The following is a 19,444-nucleotide window of genomic DNA, read 5'->3' as shown; positions in this document are numbered from 1 at the left end:
GGCTGAGGTCACTGCTGCGCCAGGGTGGACACCTGCACTGTGTGCTTCTAGTACTTCCGTTGACCGTTATCATCATTCAACGGTACTTTACATTTTTTTTTTAAATTTCAAGAATTTTCAAGCCTCAGAACAGGTGGAAGAAACTCCTGAACACCTGTCATGCAATAAATGCAAGTTTCCCGTCTCCTTTTCAGTGCGGCCCGGCCCTGGCCTCTCAGACCGACTCTTCCAAGCTGTCCCTCCACGAAGCTGGACCCCCTCAGATACGCTGGACACGTGTCCCTGGTGTCCACAGAGCGGTGCCACGAACCAGAGCAACCACGAGGATTCACCCCAGGAGCCAATTTCCATCCCCCTGGAATGGCATGGCCCCCCTTGTGAATGTCTGACCTATATTCACCAGGAAATCTCTTCTTTGCCCTTGTACCCACACACGGGTGTGCACACCACACATGCGTGACACCATACATGCACCTAACACACACTCGGGGGCTTTCTCTTGTGTGATCCCCCCGTGGGGTCCCCGCTCTGGGTAACAATCCGAAGCCACGCTTAGCACACGCTGCACAGTAAATGCTGGCAAGGGCCCGCCTGACATCTGGAAAGACCTGACATCTGCAAAGTAACATCACAACCCCGGAAGGATCAAGAAAATACACCACGGCTTCTAAATTCTACCTGGAAACATGTCTTGTGTTGGAATGTTCTTTCTCCTTTGCGTTTAGTGCTGCCTTGAGATGTGGAGGTAATTCCACTGGTAAGAGCTGGTTTTCAAGCACTACTGCTTGATCGTTCTCAACGATCTCCTGCCTCAACTTCCAAAAGCGCTTGATCTCTTCCTCACTCGGCCAGTCTTCTGGGGAATCGGCGGAATTTCTGAGCTCACTCAGGTCTAGCTTTTCAATGGGTGGGAAAAAGTCTGCCTTTTCTTTTAACATCCCCTCCTGATCCTGAGAATTAATGATGTCTTTGTCAGGCACACCTTCTTGGGATAAATCCGACAAGGGCTGTGGCAGCAGACTTAGGTTCATCGTTGGAACTGGTGAAATCACTGGTAGGATAAAACGGCATTTTAGTTGACCGTCCTCCAACACCGGCTCCCCAGAATCAAACACACCCAGTGACCAGAACCCCTGGCGGGGGCGGGGGGCAGTCTCCCTCTGCAGAGAGGGCCTGGGAGGGGAGGAGACTGTCTCCCTCTGCAGAATGGGCCTGGGGAGGGAGGGGACAGTCTTCCTCTGCAGAGAGGGCCTGGGGGGGAGGGGACAGTCTCCCTCTGCAGAGAGGGCCTGGGGGGGGAAGGACAGTCTCCCTCTGCAGAGAGGGCCTGGGGGGGGAAGGACAGTCTCCCTCTGCAGAGAGGGCCTGGGGGGGGGGAAGGACAGTCTCCCTCTGCAGAGAGGGCCTGGGGAGGGAAGGACAGTCTCCCTCTGCAGAGAGGGCCTGGGGGGGGGGAAGGACAGTCTCCCTCTGCAGAGAGGGCCTGGGGGGGGAAGGACAGTCTCCCTCTGCAGAGAGGGCCTGGGGGGGGAAGGACAGTCTCCCTCTGCAGAGAGGGCCTGGGGGGGACAGTCTCCCTCTGAAGAGAGGGCCTGGGGGGGACAGTCTCCCTCTGCCCTGCGGCCCTCACACTCCATATAAATCTATGCAAATAAAAATACTTTTCTGTTTCCTCCTTATCCTAGATCTTTTAATATCTTTATTTCTGATCAATTTTTAGCCCATATCCCTACTGTTTTTGTTTGGCAATACTTTCGTGGACTTTAAACATTTGTATATCTGGGTAAATCACCTGAAAGAAAATGGGCCAGGAACGTTCTTGCCTTTAGGACTAGGCTCAAATGTCCCCTCGGCGGACTGGCCCTGCACGAGCCACCCCACCTCCTGCAGCACCCCCAGGGCACAATTAGGTCACAGGTCATGCCCACATAGACTCCTTTTTGGCTGTTGGTTCAAACTTGAAATAGAGACACTCTGCACGTTGGCATCCTCTGAGTGATGGCACTGGATTTTGATCCGCACTTAAGAGATAAAGCTAGTATATTCTTTGGGAAACAAGGAAATTCACGATTTGCAGTAACAGGTTGGCAGCAGACAAAACAGACGTCGGAGCTGACTGCCGGCGCTGCCACACGCCCTTGGCCTTCACCTTCACCGTTCCAGCGCGAGCTGGCCTCTTCTACGGGCAGCAGCGTGTCTGTGCCTGGGCGTTTCCTCTGGCACGTGAAGGCCAGCCTGCCGGGCTGGAGAACCGCGTGTCCAGCCCCAGGGGAAGCCGTCCATTCCAAGCATGGCTGCTGCTGGAGCACGCATGCCCACTCCCTCGCTGCGCTGCAGTGTGACCGCGGGGCCTGTGTTCAGGTAGCCCTTCACAAATGTCAACGTGCACATGGACCCCCGGGGACCTTGTGACACCCAGGTCCTGGCCTGGTCCATGTGGTAATTAACACCTGAGAGGCTCAGTGTGACCACTGAGGCCTGGTGGGGCTTCACCTGCTTCACGCAGCACCCAGCAGGCCCACGCTGGCGTCCAGGGCACCCCTGCCTGATTCCTCACCCCTGATGGCTCCCTCCTCCTCCCTATCTCCCTCCACTCAGTCTCCACACTGCCCCCTGGGGTCACCTCCCCAATCAACCACTGGCCCTTGACTCCTGACTTAGGAGCTGCTTCTGCAAAACACAAACTAAGACACTTTGCAATTACAACCAACGTTTAAAATCATGCATTCCGGGGCTGTTTGTTTGGATTTAGGATAGAGATGATTTAGGCACAGCAGCACCTCCTAACCACTTTGGATGTCCCTTACATTTACTCAGATGGACTTAATTATTTACACACTTTGATAATATCATATAGATAACTATCGTGGCTGTTTCAAATATATGCATTTCCTCAATTCTAGAAATTATGTTTTAAGCAGTAAAAATTTAGATACGTTGAAGTAAATTTCCAGACTATTTAATTTTTGTGAGCCATTACAATTCTCTTTTATCTCTACTTTGTCGAAGTGTAGCTACGGTGCTCATTCACGATTAGATTCTATCATGAGCATGTGAGAACACCTGGCTGGCTGGTCCATACGTTGAAAACTTGGGATCAAATGTTTAGTGAGCACCCACCAAAAAAGTGCCAAAGCCACTGCTCCTTCCCCAGGAGTAAGGGCCTTCTGCTGTGCTTGCTGTGCCTGAAGGTGGCTTGGTGGTGAGGACAGTTTTATCTGATTTATCCCACAGAGTTTTTACCAAAATCCACCCTAGACAGGCTCTATAATGGGCCCTGAGAATGCAAACCCAAGAACACAGAAACAAGAAAGACAGCTCTGACACGTGGGCACAGACCCAGAACACGGTGTGAGTCCAGCACAGGACACGCGAGGCCCCTGTGCATTCCTGTGACATCAGTAAGAAGACAGCCTCCCCAGGTCCTGGTTTTAAAAGCACTAACTTCAGTTCTAATGCAGAGTGCTGTAGTAATTGTCCCACAAACCTGGAGAAGTTAAATCCTGGGGCGCAGAGTGTTGGGCGGCATAGATCTGCAGGAAGGCCAGGATAGCGCCCAGTCCCTTCTGCACAACGAGTGGAGCAGGGAACTCCAGAGGGCAGTGTCTCAGGTTCAGGGCTTTCAGTGTGGTCACGTTCCCTGTGAAGGAGAGGAAGAACCCAGAACTTCACACACTCTTCCGTGGAATGAAACAGGGAGAGAATACTATTTTTGCACATTATAGAAAAAAAAAGACCCTACTGAAAATTTTGTCTGAATAACAGAACAGATGTCTGCGATTTGCTTGGAAAAAAAAAAAAAAGTCTTTAGGGAAGGCAGATCCCACAGATTAAGACCAGGCTAGTTACAAAAGTAAATAAATAAAAATAAAATGAATAGAAGCAGCACTAACCGCCCTCTGGCAAAAATCAGAATACAAACCTGCTATATTATCTAAAATGCCTATTTGCAATGACAAAAATCCTAAAAGGAACCTGTGACCCATACTCAGGAAACAAGCAGTCACCAGAAACTGTCCTCAAGTCGGCTCAGACGTCGCAGTAAGCAACAAAAACTTCAACAATCACACATATATTCAAATGAATGAAGAAAACCATGTTTAAATAATTAAGGAAAAACATAGTAAAATGACTCAAAAGCATAGAATGTCAACAAAAACAGAAATTATAAGAAAGAACCAAATAGCAGTTCTAGAGTTGAAATTAGAGACCGGGCAGCACCCGGGGGGCCCCATCCGTAAAGCGTCCGCCTTGAGCTCAAGTCACGATCCCGGGGTCCTGGGATGGAGTCCCATGTCGGGCTCCCTGGCAGCGGGCGTCTGCTTCTCCCTCTGCCTCTGCCGCTCACTCTGCTCGTGCCCACTTTCTCTGTCTCTCTCTCTCTCTCTCTCTCTCTCCCTCTTGCTGTCTCTCAAATAAATAAATGGAATTAAAAAAAAAAAAAAGAAAAGAAAAGGAAATAAATTACAAAGACCAGGATGAGAATTCCACCAAAGGGGACCCAAGAGCAGATACAAGATGACAGAAGAGACAAGTGAACTGGAAATAAAAAGTATCTGATCCAATGAAGAGAGAGAAGAACGATGAAATCAGGACCGCGTCAGAGGCCTATGGAACAGCAGCCCATATGCTGACCCATGGAAACGCGGTGAGAGCCCCAGAGGACGAGAAGGGTGAGCAGAGCGCTCCGTGAGGACACCACGCAAATGCGCCCCAGCATGTGACACACAGCAGTGGGCAATCCAGGACGTTCAACAACCAAGTAAGATAAGCCAAAGGCAATCACGCTCAGAAACATCAAAACCACTGAAAGACAAAAAAACATAAATGATCTTAAAAATAGAGCAAGAGAAACAAGGGGACAAGGAGAGTGACTTTGGTCAAAGGACAGGGAACAGCATATTCAAATTCAGATTCAGGTGCCCTGAATCTACCAAAATTGTCCTGCAGAAATACAGACGGAACGAAGACATTCCCAGCTGATGCAGGTGGAGGGGCGCACCGCAGCTGGCCTGCAGCAAGTCACAAGCTGAATGAGTCATTTAACGCCCCCTGCCCCCCCCAACCCGCTGCACCCACCATCGCAGGGCCCGCGGACAACCACTCAACTGAATGAGGAATGAGTTGAACAGCAGGAGACGGAACCTGCAAACTCAAAGACAAGTTAACAGAAAATAATACAGACTGGGACAAACTGGGACAAGGAGAAAAGGGGACAGGAAGAGAAGCGCGTACTCGAGGCACATGGGGCAGAAGCAAAACCCCAACGTCCATGCACCTGGAGGAGGAGAGCAGAGAGAGAAAGAAGCCAGGTCTGCGGAAATAACGTCGATAGCCAGGGATTCGCCAAATCTGATTAACGTTATCAGTAAACAGATTCCAGAAGCTCGGTCAATACAAAGAATAAAGTCAATACAAAGAAAGCCACACCCAGGTGCATCGCAGACAAACTGCTAAACATCAAACATGAAGAGAGGAATTTTAAGCAGCCAGACCAAAGAGATGCATCACTTAAAAATAAAAAAACCATTAAGACTGACAGCTGACTTTTCAACAGACGCTAGAAGCCAGAAGACAATACAGACATTTTTTTTTCAATAAAGACATTTTTAAAGTAGTGAAAACATCTCTGAAATCTGGGATCCTGTTACTCAGCCACATATTCTTCAAAAATGATGGAAAAGTAAAGACGCCTTTTCAGAAAATCAAACTTGAAAAATTCATCACCAAACGACTAAATGATAATACTAAAGAGAGATATTCAGACCAAGACCGTCAGTCATCGCAGATGGAAGCGAGGAACTTTGAGAAATGAAGGATAAACATGTAATAAAATATAAATAAATACCGACAGTTTAGTGTCTGCTGGATTTGCAGCAAGATGTAAAAGCAAAATCTATGGAAACCACCGCACGAGAGGCAGGGGGGTGCTGGCCATGCAGGGAAGCGTCCGGGGGGGCTGCTACCTGCGGCAGGCACGGGGGGGGGACAGTGTGGCCCCCAGGGTGCAGCAGCTCCACTCCCGTCCAGGCGCCGGCAGATAACCAGCTTGCGGAAAATGGGCCCAGAATGAACCACCCGCGGGCAGACAGAAACGGGAGGCAGGCAGAAGCTAGAGGGCGGATGACACGCCGTGCGGTATCCCTATGGCTTTCGGCCTGCGGGAAGGCCCCAGAGAGCGCCACGCCGGCCCCACGCGGCCGTCACGACGTGCAGCGCAGGGGACACACTGCAGGGCCACCACACAGCAGCTCAGCAGTGAAGCCGTGGGCTCCTGGGAGAAGGGGGCCGCAGAGGGAGCCCTCCAGCTCGGGGCAACATTCTGCACACACACCCACGGCACGCCCTGACCTTCCCACGCACAGGACAGGCGGCGAACAGCATGGCCACAGCTGGAGCCCACTGCTGGAAACAGAGTCTGGAGTCCTAGTCCTCTCAACTGAACTACCTATTTATTTAAAAAAACCAATACTCTAAAGAAGAATATAACAGAATCTAGAATCTCTACAATGTATCACAAGGTCTAAGATATAATCCAAAAAACTACTTAAAAGATATGTTTATATCAAATGAAAAAAAAATGAGAACACAGTAGAAAAGTAAAAACTGTTAAAATATGAAAATTCTAAGACTGGAAACACAGTAGCTGAAAAAAATTACTAGGCAATTTTCACAGCCAATTGGAGATGACAGGAAAGACTCATAAGCTTGAAGATGTCGATCTATCTTCCCTGAAGACCAGAAAAATGACTTTTTAAAATATACTTTTTAAAATGTAGGGCAGCCCCGGTGGCGCAGCAGTTTGGCGCCGCCTACAGCCTGGGGTGTGATCCTGGGGGCCCGGGATCGGGTCCCACGTCGGGCTCCCTGCATGGAGCCTGCTTCTCCCTCTGCCTGTGTCTCTGCCCCTCTCTCTCTCTCTGTGTCTATGAATAAATAAATAAAATCTTTAAAAAATAAATAAAATAAAATAAAATGTAAAAGAAGGCCAGTGATCTGTAGAACAATAACGAAAGTTCTAACACACAGGTAAAAAGAGAGAACAGGTGCAGAAAAATATCTGAAGTCTTAATGACTAAAATATTTCCCAAATTGGCAACAGACGTGGAATTTAAAAGTTGAATAAATTCAACAAACTAAAAAACAAAACAAAACAAAAACTAAAAAAAAATTCAACAAACTACAAGGAGGGTAAGTACAAAGAAAACCACAGCTGGGTACCTCATAGTCAAACTGCTGAAAAGCAAAGATACAGAGAAATCTTGAAAGTAACGAAACCAATCAACACAGTTCATAAAGGAGAACAAAGAATGAATGACCTCTGAGGCCTGGGGAGAGTGGAACTTCTTTAAAGTCCTGGATGAAAAAAATCCAACCTGTATTTCTAGATCAGCAATATCCTTTAAGAATTTTTTGTTAAAGATTTTATTTATTTATTCATGAGAGACAGAGAGAGAGGCAGAGACACAGGCAGAGGGAGAAGCAGGCTCCACGCAGGGAGCCTGACGTGGGACTCGATCCCGGGTCTCCAGGATCACGCCCTGAGCCGAAGGCGGCGCTAAACCGCTGAGCCACCGGGGCTGCCCTCCTTTAAGAATTAAGGCAAACAGAGGCACCTGCGTGGCTCAGTAGGTTGAGCAGCTGACTCTGGGTTTCGGCTCCGGTCATCAACTCAGGGTCCTGGGATGGAGCCTTGTGTCCGGCTCCAAGCTCAGCGGGGAGTCTGTCTGTCTCAGACAGACAGACAAATACATAAATCTTTTTTTTTTAAAAAGGGATTAAGGCAAAATAAAGACATTTCCAGAAACATAAAAATTAAAATAATTCTTTGCCCCTAGAATAATTTTAAGAATTTTGAAGAGAAGTTCTTCAGGCTGAAGGAAAACAGTATCAAATGGAAAGCTGGACCTTCAGGAAAGAGGGAGGAGACCCCAGGAATGCTACATATTAAGCAAACATAAAAGACTTTTTACCTTTCAATATCATTCAAAGTAAGTGACTCCTAGAAGCAAAGACTGTAAGTCTGTATTGTGGGTTTATAACCTACGCAGACATCGTACGTAGGCCAAGTAGAGCGTAAGGTGGGCTGGAGAGTGGTCCCGCACGCCTAGTGGGCAGTCCCATCTCCTGTGATATTGGTACAGTGCTACTCTAGGGTGCACATTTTAACCCTGAGAGCGACCGTTAAGCCACTAAAGGAATGTAAGAAGAATAGCTAAAAAGTCAATATAAAAATTAAAATATGAGTCTCAGGAATATCCAATTGACATAAAGTTACTGGAAAGCAGGAACAGAGGAAAAAAACGAAACGAACAGAAAACAAGCCGTCAAATGACAGCCCTATAGAATTTAGGAAACAGAGCCGGTGAACACGGTGAGGGAGACAAACCAGAAGAGACTCTTAGCTACGGGGGACACACTGAGGGCTGATGGAGGGGCGGGGGCAGGGGACGGTTAAGTAGGTGATGGGTATTACAGTGGGCCCTAGTTGTGATGAGCACTGGGTGTTGTGGATAAGTCACGAGTCACCAAATTCTACTCCTGAAAATAATTTTACCATATATGTTAACCAACTAGAATTTAAATAAAAACTTAAAAAATTGTATTACATTTAATAGTCTAAATACTTCCATTAAAAGGCAGAGGTTGGGGGATCCCTGGGTGGCTCAGTGGTTGGCGCCTGCCTTCGCACCAGGGTGTGATCCTGGAGTCCCGGGATCCCATGATCCTGGAGTGATCCCTGTGATCCTGGAGTCCCCGAGTCCCATGTTGGGCTCCCTGCATGGAGCCTGCTTCTCCTCTTTCTCCTCTGCCTGTGTCTCTGCCCCCCCCACCCCGAATAAATAAAATAAAATATTTATTTTTTTAATAAGATCTTAAAAAAAAAAAAAGGCAGAGGTTGTCTCGCTCAGTCAGTTAAGCACCTGATTCTTGATTTTAGCTCAGGTCATGATCCCAGGATCCTGGGATTGAGCCCCGCCTCAGGGTCCCTACTTGGTAGGATGTCTGCTGGTCTCCCTCCCTCTCGCTCTGTCCACCACCCCTGCCCCGCGTGCAGACAGACAGACACACACACACACAGGCACACACACTCTCTCTCTCCCTTAAATAAATTTTAAAAATAAATAAATAAAAAAGGCAGGGGTTACCTGACTGGATAAAAGAGTGAACCTAACTGTATCCTTCCTAGTAGCAATGACAGGTTGGAAATAAAAGAATGGGAAAACATAGGTCATGCGAAGAGTGAGCAGAAGGAGGTTGGAGAGGCCGCGCTGGTACGCACCGAACGGCCAGAAAGCGTATGACACAGCTCCACGTCGCTGGCCGTCGGAGCCTGCACACGAGAACCGCAGTGGGGCACCACTACGTACGCCAGAGTAACAAAAACAACACGAAAACATTTTAAAAATCCCTAATTTGTATTCAACCAATAACATAGTATCCAACTACGGAAAGCAAAAGCTGACAGATGTAAAACGAAAGGCAGACAAAGGCACAATCACAGTTGGAGATTGTCACATACGCCTCCAGGCGCTGACGACATACACGGACACCAACGCGAGGACGGAGGTCGTCTGAACGCCGTGACTAAGCCACCCGACCGGACTCAGTACCTACAACAGCACACCAAGCAGCAACGTGAGAACACACGTTTCCCCAGTGCACAGGGGGGTGTTTACACCAGAGAGAACACATCCTGGGCCAGAGCACACCTGGGCAGGTTTCAGACAAGTGACACAGCGTTCGTGGCATTCAAGTAGAACTCCATAAAAGGGAGAGCATTAGAAGTCTCCCACTGTCCGTAAGTCAAGCAAAACACAAAGAGCCCACGGGTCACAGTGAACATCCGAAAATATTCTGAGCTCACTGATGACAAGGATGCTGCATGCTGAGGCTTGCGGGAGCAGCCAAGGCAGCGCCTGGGGGAAGACACAGTCGTGACTGCACAGACTAGAAAGGAAAGGTCTAAAACCAGTGACTTGAGCCTCCAACTCCATTGGTTGGAAAAAGAGCAGCAAATCAAACCTAAAGAATCACAGATAGTAAAGAGCAGATCCGATGCACAACCGAGAAGGTCGTCTCCTGCTTCCGCACAGCAGGGAAGACCAAGGAAAATGAGGACGCTGCACCTGTCCGTCCCCGTGGACGGCCCCCGGGAGCACGGTGGTGAGCCACAGCTGCGAGTCACCAGCAACACACGCTGCTACGACTCAGGCCAAGGTCGAAAGCAGGGCCCTGCCCACACACACTGCAGGGAGAGGGCGGCGGCGAGGCCGTCGCCGGGCGCGGGAGGCCGCACCGGTCCTGGGGCCCTGGCCACTGAGCGCGGCGACAGAGCCCTTCGCTTTGATTATTTCTCCACCTCCGTCCGTCCGTCCGTCCGTCCTACTTTCTGCGTGGAATACAAACTACGGCACTAACAGCGCTCGCGAGCTGCGACCTGAGAGCCCGGGAAGGACGAAGGAGAAGGGATTCTAGATACGAGCCAGCTCGCCCCCTACGACTTGCCTTAGGTTTCCGCTACAGGTTCTGGGCACGGAAAAAGGCAGCATTTTAAAGCCAGCTTTTTATTTTATTTTTTTTAATTTTTAATAAAGAGTTTATTTATTCATGAGAGACAGAGAGAGAGAGAGAGAGAGAGGCAGAGACACAGGCAGAGGGAGAAGCAGGCTCCATGCAGGGAGCCCGATGCGGGACTCGATCCTGGGATCACACCATGGGCGAAAGGCAGAGGCTCAGCCGCTGAGCCACCCAGGCCTCCCTAAAACCAGCTTTTGATAACACTTACCCAGCTCCACAGGTAACATCTTGATAGGATTTCTTTCTAAAAGCAAAGTTTTCAAATGCCTTAAAAACAAAATAAAAATTATATCATTTAAAAAGCAAAAAAGGAAATGACCATCCCAAAATGACACCATCAAATGTCTTCCTTTGCCTCTTCTTTCAGGAGAGGACTTGAGTGCAGGTGCACATGTTCGCTGCACACGGACGGCACGTGGCCCCCTTCCCCCCCCTCCAAGTCTCAGCAGAGGGCCAGGCCTCAGTGCACTGACCTCCGAGGCTGGGCGATTCCCTGCTGGGGGGGCGGCCTCGCACCTGTGGGGTGCTCAGCAGCACCCTGGTCTCCACCCGCCAGGGCCAGTAGCGCCCCCTCCCAGGTTGGGACAAGCACGAGATCTCAGGGTGTTGCTGAATCTCTGCTGCGGACCACGCGGCCCCACGACGGGGACAGGTGCTCGGACCGCCAATGTCCCGCGACGTCCTCACCCGCATCAGGCTTCCCGAGTGTGCCCTGAGGGCTCCCACACTGAGACGCTCTGTGAACACGTCTCCCCGGGTCCAGATGCTCGGGAGCCTTCTGCTGCACGGCACGCCCACCCCGCTGGGCGGATAACGCGCTGCGAAGGGCTCTGCGCGGCCTCAAGGAAACGTGGTACAAGGGGCGTTTCTCTAAGCCTTTGACTCCAGAGCCCTTCCCTCCGAACACCCAGGAACATCTCCCATAAAACCTCGCACAAAACAGACAGGTGGAGAGATGGGATGCAGGGCGCCCGCTAAAAACTTACTAATTGGATGATATGGAAAAATGAACATCTCATGTTAAATTCTATCTTGCCCCTTTTACTTTTTACGCTTCTTTCATTTTTCACATTTAATTCTTAAGACTGTATCATACACTAAGAATACATTTCTTTTTCTCCTTTACTTTCTAGTGAGCACCAGCTGAAATCTGGTATAAGGAGACCCGGGGGCTCACGATTCCAGCCTAGGGTGGGCGTCCAGGCGCAGAGCGGGACCTTCCACCCCTGCCCCCTGTACCTGCATCACCCTGGGCCGCCCCAAGACTTTGGGAGAATTGTTGAATCCGCTGTCCTACTCCACCCCCAGGGACGGTCTCCAGCCAGCACACCCACACCGCAGCCCAGGGCCCGCGGGGGTGGCTGCCTGCCCGGCGGGGAAGGCCTCACAAACCCCTGGAGCAAAGCGCCCCACTGCCGTCGCCTCTCTCGCTGCCCGGAGCAGCCCCAGGAAGCCACCGGAGGGACTGAGGGGCCGCACGGAGTCCAAGCTGCGTCCCCCGGCTTTAGTTCTCCCGAAGGAAGAGACAGGAGCAGCCGAGCACACCTACAAATCCCACAAAGGAATCAACGCTGTGGGGAGAGGGAGACCGTCTCAAGCCTCATTTCACCTTGGACGGTGAGAAAATTAAAGTCCAACATCACAACTGACTGGGGTCCCCAAGATTTGAAAGGAAGAAGACGATTTCACAGGCATGGGATCGAGAGTTCCATTATTCCAGTTAAATTAAGTTTGGTTTTTGGATTGGCCACTTCAAAGGAAAACCGATTACTTGAAGATTAGACAATTTTCTTTCTGTTTACTCTCTTGGGTTTTCCCTATCATTTGAAGTTTTAAAAGAACGGACTTTGTGAACTAAACTGTTCTTGACGTACACGAAGGTGAATCATTTCAACTACTGGTTTTTGGTTTAGCCCCTTTTCGTTGGGTGATACAACAGGCCAGGGTGGGCCGGCGGCCGCTCTCTGGAAGATGCACACACTCTGCGCCCGGGCGGCAGGTGGGCAGGTGCCCTGGACTCCCCAACGGCAGGTCGGGCCAGTCAGCGTGACCCCTGCTGGCCTGGGGGGCGGAGGTGGGGGGCGGAGCCCACGGGAAGCAACCACGCACCAGAAAGTGGACCCGAGCAATGGTATGTTTGAATACTCTTGTGCACACTGAATAACAAGTTTATGAATGTTGACCCCTTAGCACCCTCAGCCGCCCCCCAGTTACGTCACAACTTCCCACTGAACGTACAGATCCAGCCGCTGCGTTGGGGCTGCTGCCCGAGGAGGCAGGCGCGGACACATTTTCTCGGTCCCTGCTAGCAGGCTCACACATCGGAGACAGCGAGAGGGGGAGACCATTAATACTGCATTGCTTTAATTAGGCTTTTTGGAAAGTTTAAAGCTTTTAATAAGCCCATAATTACTTAACATTTCTGATTAATATGTTTCAGCTCTTCGGCAAGTTGATCTAATTTTAATGATATAATGAGCTATAAATCACGTGCAAAATTATATCTTAAACAGTATTAAGCAGCTGGCTTTGACTGGCAAAATCAAAGGATTCCAAAACTGGAGGACTGTGGACTTCCTTTATAGGAAAGAGCAGAGTTCGGGGAACGGGCTCTATTTATTTACCCTTTGAGTAGCAACCCCCCTCTCGGCTGTGCGAGCGCCACAATTTATAGACAGAAAGCACTAAATTATCCTCAACACAAAGGATGGGGGCCTTGGGGAGAACAAAGCCTTCCCAGCCGGGCCTCAACCACAAGCTCAGAACACTCACGAGGCCGTCAAGCTGCAGGGGACACGGTGGACGCAGGCCCAGGGAAGGCTCGGCCACCTGTCACGCAGCCCTGGTTGGTGCCAAGGACACGGTTCTGTGCGTCCGGTGGCACAACTCACAGCAGGCGATCTGCTCTGCAGGCGCCGACGACCCCAGGAGCTCCGGGAAGGCAGCTCCTGGCTCTGACGCCCCCCTGCTGGACACCCCAGCTCATCATCAGAAATTAGCCGCTGCCTTGCGCAGCCTGAGAGGCACAAATGAGTCACAGAGATCTTCTCTTACTGCTACACGTGACAAAATACTCACTTCTTAAAAATTGCTTTGAAAAACAGTGAGCTGCAGTTGAGACAAGTGAAGGGCCTTACGCAGACCCCCACTCTGCTCTTCACAGCGGCCGCCGTGGCTCTCCGCGGACACCATTACTCAGGTGAGAACCGGGGGTCGCCCTTGGACACCTGTCTGCTTCCCACGCCCTGGATCCGGCCTGAACCCGCTGGCTCTCAGGCCCACCTGCAGCTCTGCTCTGTCAGCCTTGCTCAGGCCGCAGCCTCTCGCAGGGTCGTCGCCCTGGCCTCCTGCCACCGCCCTCGCCCCTCCTCACAGTGACCTCGAAGCCAAGTTGAATTCCACCCCTCTCCATTCAAACCCTCCGTGACTCCCAAGTTCTTTCAAAACGAAAGCCAACATTGCCTGCCCACCTCTCCCTCCTGCGTCCTGGCACGCTGGCCTCCTTGCGGTCCCACATCCGCCAGGCGCACACACACCCGGGGCCTATGTGTATGCTCTCCTCCGCCCAGGAGGCACCGACATTAAAGGCGATCCTACAGTGTCTATGAGGTTTTCACAGGGAGGGTGTGGGAGCTGGAGGCGCTGAGGTCAGGACAGGAGGCCGAGCTCACAGGGAGTGTGCGCAGGTCCCCAGGGAGCGAGGAGGCCGGCTGACGGTGGGCTGCTGACCGGGGCCACGTGAGGAGGAGGGAGAGAGGCAAGGCATTTGTTCCAGAAGCGGGGGTGCTAGGAAATCCCTGGATCAGAGCAGCAGGAACGCGGCAGGATAGCACGCATTGCTTACTCCGGGGTTTCCCGACCCTTCTGGCAGCTTTGCAGGGTAACAGTCAGAGCTGGAACTAGATGTGCATAAACCTCATGGTTGGCCCAGCAAAGGCACGGCGGCTACCAGCATCCTTTGCGCTATTAAATATCCTACGTTATGACTACAGTTACGTGCATTTGGTACATTCATTCACTGCATCGATCAGCTGGCTCTAAAAATAGCGTCAAACACCTCTAAGCTGACACCGAAACTCAATCAGGGCTTGGAGCTAAGCAGCAAAGGAACAGGCACTCGGACATCTTAAAACAGGATGACTTCTTAAAATCTGAGAATATAAACACGCAACTTACTTGTGAGACCCAATCCCCGAAGGAAGGGCTTTAATCCTATTATGGCGGAGGTCCAGCCAGGTGAGCTTTGGCAGTAGCTGGAAGAAATCTTTAGGAATCTCGCAGAGGGCATTTCTTTGAAGATGCAATTGCTTCCAGGGAAAAGGAAAGAGAACGTCTCGTCAACTAACTACATTTTAAAACACGATGCGTCCTAAAGCGCTTCCAGAACCACAGGCTTTTGCCCTCATGCATAGCAAGTGAGAAGAGAACCCGCGACATCTTGGCCTTAGATAGCTGAAGCCACAGGCGAGGGGCAGAAAGGAAAGCTCCGGGGCTGGAGAGTGACCCCCGGCTGACGGCTCAGCCACCAGCACACACACACCGGCTTTCTCTACAAACACGCTTTAACACCAAACCGACTCCCCACGTGTGGAATCCCTGTCCCCCTTCCCGGGCCCCGCTGTTCCCGCCCCTTCCCTAGTGCCCGCCCAGCAGTCCAAAGTAACTGGTCAGGGGACAGGCGGCAGGAGCCAAGTCTGGTCCCAGGACTCATCCCAAGCAAAGAGGGAAACTGAGACACACGCACTACGCTTCGGCCTCGGCCCCACCCCTGCTGCTCCACGCGCCAAGACGCAGGGGGAGGGGAGGGCCACCCTAGCGGCGTAAAAGGTGCGTGTAAGTCCACAGTCACGGTGCGGCACCATCGTGGGTCATTTCTTTCAAGTAGGCCCCATGCCCAGGCGGAGTCCAAGCTGCGGCCTAAGTCCACAGCTGAGATCACGAGGCGGACGCTCACACGACTAAGTCACACGGGTGCCCCAGTGATGGGTAATTTTTAAAATCTCTCTTAATGCTGCTGTTACATGTTGTATTTGCTTGACTTGTAGGTCGCGTGAGCACGGATCCAACACCACCACTACTGAGGCAGCACAGATGTTAATTAAGAGCACTGGCTGGGGAGCCCGACTTTCTGGGTTCAAACCTACTAGATTTGGGAACCTCATTGGCTGTGTGACTTTGAGCAGGTGCCCAAACCTCTGTGCGCGCCAATGTTCCCACCTGTCACCTGGGCCACGGGACCCACCTGCCCGGTGCACTAAGTGAGCAGCGCCAGGTAGCAGCAGCCGGCCGACTGGGGACCCGGCCGCCCCCACTCCCAGCTCTGCCTCCGATGCCAGCCTCTGAGTCCCTTCACGGGTTGCGGCGGGGGCTTTACAAGCGCATGGAAAATGAAGTGGCCGGTCACCCTGCGGGCAGGGGGCAGTCTCGGGGACACGGTCTGGTGGTTACACAGGCACAGCACTTGCGCACCTCGGGGTGAGCCCGCTCTGGCTCCAGGCTTCCCGGGCCTGCTCCCCCTCGGGCCAAGCTGTTGTAGCGCTCAGCTCTGAAACCCCAGATCCTCCTCGACGCCAGAAGACGGAATCTAGAAAGGCAGGGGACACGGCACTGCTCTCTGCAAGGGCTCTTCCAGGACACAGCGAGGCGGCCCCTCCTCTTGGGTCTGGCGGGACAACAGCGTTCCTGTGCCCCACGACGGCACGATTCTGGAATTGCGGCTGGGGGCTCCGGAGACTGGTGCCCCGCCTGCACGCGCCGTCACCCCTGGAAGGCAAAGCGCTGAGCGGCCACCTCGCGCCGGGACTGGCCGTCTTGGTAAGAACACTGGCAGTCACTCTGTTTTCTGAGAGGCGCGAACAGGTACGCTGCTTCTTTATTAAGCCTGAAGAACACTTGGAATTTCCTCCTCCTTCCTTGATGCCCAGAGGCCCCAGAAATCCCATGACACGTTGGAGTTCTGGATCACAGTTGGGAGCGTTTGCCCTGGGCCGGGGCAGCCCTGACGACCCAGGGGTTCGCTCGGAGACGTCGGCGCTCAGGGAAGGAGCAGGAGCAGCGCCGCCCTGACCCCAAACATGTGACCAGCGCAGCGGGCTCTAGCGAGTGCAGCGCCGCTTAACATCTGTGGCTGCAGCTTTGTGCCAGCGCCCAGAATGTCCGCCAGCACCGTAGCGGCGCAGTGTGGCCCGGTGTACGGGGCTGTGCACAGCGGACACTGCGTCACGCGGGTTAATTCTTGGAACAGCCCAGAAAAATAGTCTCGTTCTCACGTTCCAGGTGAAGACAATGAGGTTCAAGGGAATTAGTGAGTCCTAGGCAGCAGGAGCCCTGCTGGTGAGCACTCTGCCCCGCACACGTCAGCATGGGGCAGACCTCATTCTAGAAATCCCAGGGGATGGGGACCCGCGGGTGGCTGTGCAGTTTAGCACCACCTTCAGCCCAGAGCGTGACCCCGGGGTCCCGGGATCGAGTCCCACACCCGGCTCCCTGCAGGGAGCCTGCTTCTCCCTCTGCCTGGGTCTCTGCCTCTCTTTCTCTCTCATGAATAAATAAAATCTTAAAAAAAAAAAAAAAAGAAATCCCGGGGGATGAGATGGTACTTGCAGGATGGCAAGGGTGCGGCAAGGCACTGGGCACACGGGAAAGGCAGCGTGTGACATGAGCAAGGCAGGGAGGGGTGAGACACAGTTTTTACCTGTTTCAATGCTGTGTGGGGGCTTTTAGAGGGGATGTTTTAAATAGGAGATGACGGTGCTTTCGGCAGTGGTTTCTACCACGGGCTTTTTGGTGCTCAAGACTTTCCCAAGAATAGAGGAGAGACATCGTGGTCTGACTCCATAAGTATTTCCACTGGCTGGGCCCCATAGCGGGATTTCTCATTTTGTGGTGAGCGGCACTGGAGACCCCGACTCAACCCTCTTCTATCTCATTCTAGAACCTGTCTCCTAGGTCCACTTGGCAGAGGCACAAATGCCCTAAGAAATGCCCCACTTACTTTAAGGTTGGGAATTTTAAAGATCTCTCCTAAATGGTGAAGACCACTCTGACTCAAGTCTAAAATCGACGAGGAAGAAAAGATGGCCCCCTTAACACCCTCGTGAACCTCTTTGGAGGGGGACGCGGGCACGCTCCGAACTTGGCCGGTGCCGCTGTCTGGATCCGCCGCCTCCGGGGGAGCCCGGCTTCCTCCCATGTGTCAGCCAGGACGAAGCAATGCTCCGGGGCCCTGTGCTGTCCTCCTTGGTCTGGAGTCACCTGGAGACAGGGAGGGGAGACACAGCCAGATGCCACACACATCCTCCCAGGCGGCGCCGGGCAGCTCCGTGGCAGGTGTGCAACCATGTCACCTGCTTACAAAACCATCATTTTTAATAAACGGTATCATAAATTTGACAAATATCTAAGTTGGAAGGAAGGAAGCACGCTGGAAGCCAAGAAGGTCCTGACTGAATGTTACGCTCCTCACCCTGTACCCGGAGTTCCGAGATTTAACTCCTGGGAAACACAATGATGCAAAATAAGGATGGCTACTTTAGGGATAAAAACAGACCGTTTCAAAGTCTGTAAACCAACATATCCCTTCCGTGACCGGTGAGTGGACGGGCTGAGTTCGCACGGTTGATTCCCGCTGCGGTTGCAGCTCTCGGCACTAGGTGTTGGCGGCCCCGAATCCCGCCGGCTCTGCCAAGTGGCTCAGAGCGCGGCACCGGGCAGGGGAGCAGCGAGCTGGGCGCTGGGAAGCACCTGCCAAAGCGGAATCCTGGCTTTCACTTAACACCGAGAGAGCAGTTCGAGACTCGCCGCTCGCCCAGAGCTCTTCTGGGGGGCCCGGGCCTGTGCAACTTCCAAACATGGATCCAGCAAGAGCCAGGCAGCTGGGGTGCTCCTGACCTCACCCCGTCCCCAGCACAACCCACTCGGCCCAGGTGTGGGCGCCTGCACTTCCTTCCCCTTCTGGGGCTGAGGACCACCCACAGGTGCGACCCCCGGACACCCGCGGGACACCCGCAGGGCCCCTCTAGCTGGGTCCCTTCCTGTGAACCCTGTGAAGGGCAGGAGGGGTGGCAACCTCCCACACCCCCCCCCCCCCCGTCAGGGGGAGAAATCTCAGAACCCAGAGTGGAACAACAGGACCTACCTAAGCTGCAGAGCTGGCCCCTCGCGGGTGGAGGCTGCGCCTTGTGTCTCCCCACCGCCTTCCTTCTGCTGCCGGCCCAACGGGGGGCAGCGCCCTCCCCGGCCCCGCACCCCCGCCCACACCTGCGCCCCCCACCCTCCCGGCCCTGCACCCCTGCTCACTCCTGCGGCCCCGCCCTCCCGGCCCTGCACCCCTGCTCACTCCTGCGGCCCCGCCCTCCCGGCCCTGCACCCCTGCTCACTCCTGCGGCCCCCCCGCCCCCCCGGCGCTCCTGGCCCCGCACCTCCGCTCACTCCTGCGCCCCCCGCGCTCCGGCCCCGCACCCCGCTCACCCGCGGCGCCCCATTCCGCGAGCACGCCGGTGCACCTCGGACGCAGAGAGGTGCAGCCCAACAATGGCGGCTGCCAGGCCCACGCGGTCGCCATGGAGACGCGCGTACGGGGTCCCGGAGGCGCCAAGCCGCGCCGAGCGCGCGGAGAGTGAGGGGCGCGTGCGCGCGGAGTCCCAGCCGGGCCCGGGCCGGTCGGTGCCGCCCGCGGGGACGCGTGTGTCTTGGTCCCGAGAGACGAGCGTGCGCGGAAGGCGCGCTGCTCGGAGGGACCCGATCGCTGGTCCCACGGACACCGCCCCGGGCAGCGTCGTCCCGGAGCCCGCCGGGTGGCCCCTGGGCTCCTCGGCCACAGGCTGCCAGACCCCGGAGCCCAGAGGTAGCCGCGGGCCCGGGA

General features: G+C 53.3%; 1 protein-coding gene across 7 annotated transcripts in view; it reads right to left on the bottom strand.

The window, feature by feature from the left end:
• LRRC27 (leucine rich repeat containing 27) overlaps window positions 1-19,119 on the bottom strand; it is a 36,776-nt gene extending 17,657 nt beyond the window's left edge. For 3 of the 7 annotated variants that reach the window (XM_055346297.1, XM_055346299.1, XM_055346300.1), the window contains exons 1-6: window positions 19,051-19,119; window positions 17,576-17,835; window positions 14,758-14,888; window positions 10,790-10,848; window positions 3,488-3,640; window positions 679-1,051 (exon numbers count right to left, since the gene is read on the bottom strand). In XM_055346297.1, the coding sequence (XP_055202272.1) occupies window positions 679-1,051; window positions 3,488-3,640; window positions 10,790-10,848; window positions 14,758-14,888; window positions 17,576-17,773 (914 nt within the window). In that variant the 5' untranslated portion in view covers window positions 17,774-17,835; window positions 19,051-19,119. Of the gene's footprint in view, window positions 1-678; window positions 1,052-3,487; window positions 3,641-9,713; window positions 9,784-10,789; window positions 10,849-14,757; window positions 14,889-15,823; window positions 17,012-17,575; window positions 17,836-19,050 lie in introns of those variants that run through there. The other 4 variants (XM_055346298.1, XM_055346302.1, XM_055346303.1 and 1 more) reach the window with 4 other exon arrangements.
• Between the last annotated feature and the right edge of the window lie 325 nt (window positions 19,120-19,444).

Source organism: Nyctereutes procyonoides, unplaced genomic scaffold (genome assembly GCF_905146905.1).
Source record: "Nyctereutes procyonoides isolate TBG_1078 unplaced genomic scaffold, NYPRO_anot_genome, whole genome shotgun sequence".
NCBI classification, from domain to species: Eukaryota; Metazoa; Chordata; class Mammalia; order Carnivora; family Canidae; genus Nyctereutes; species Nyctereutes procyonoides.
The sequence above is the reverse complement of the archived record's forward strand: the minus strand, read 5'-3'. Positions and strand labels throughout refer to the sequence as shown.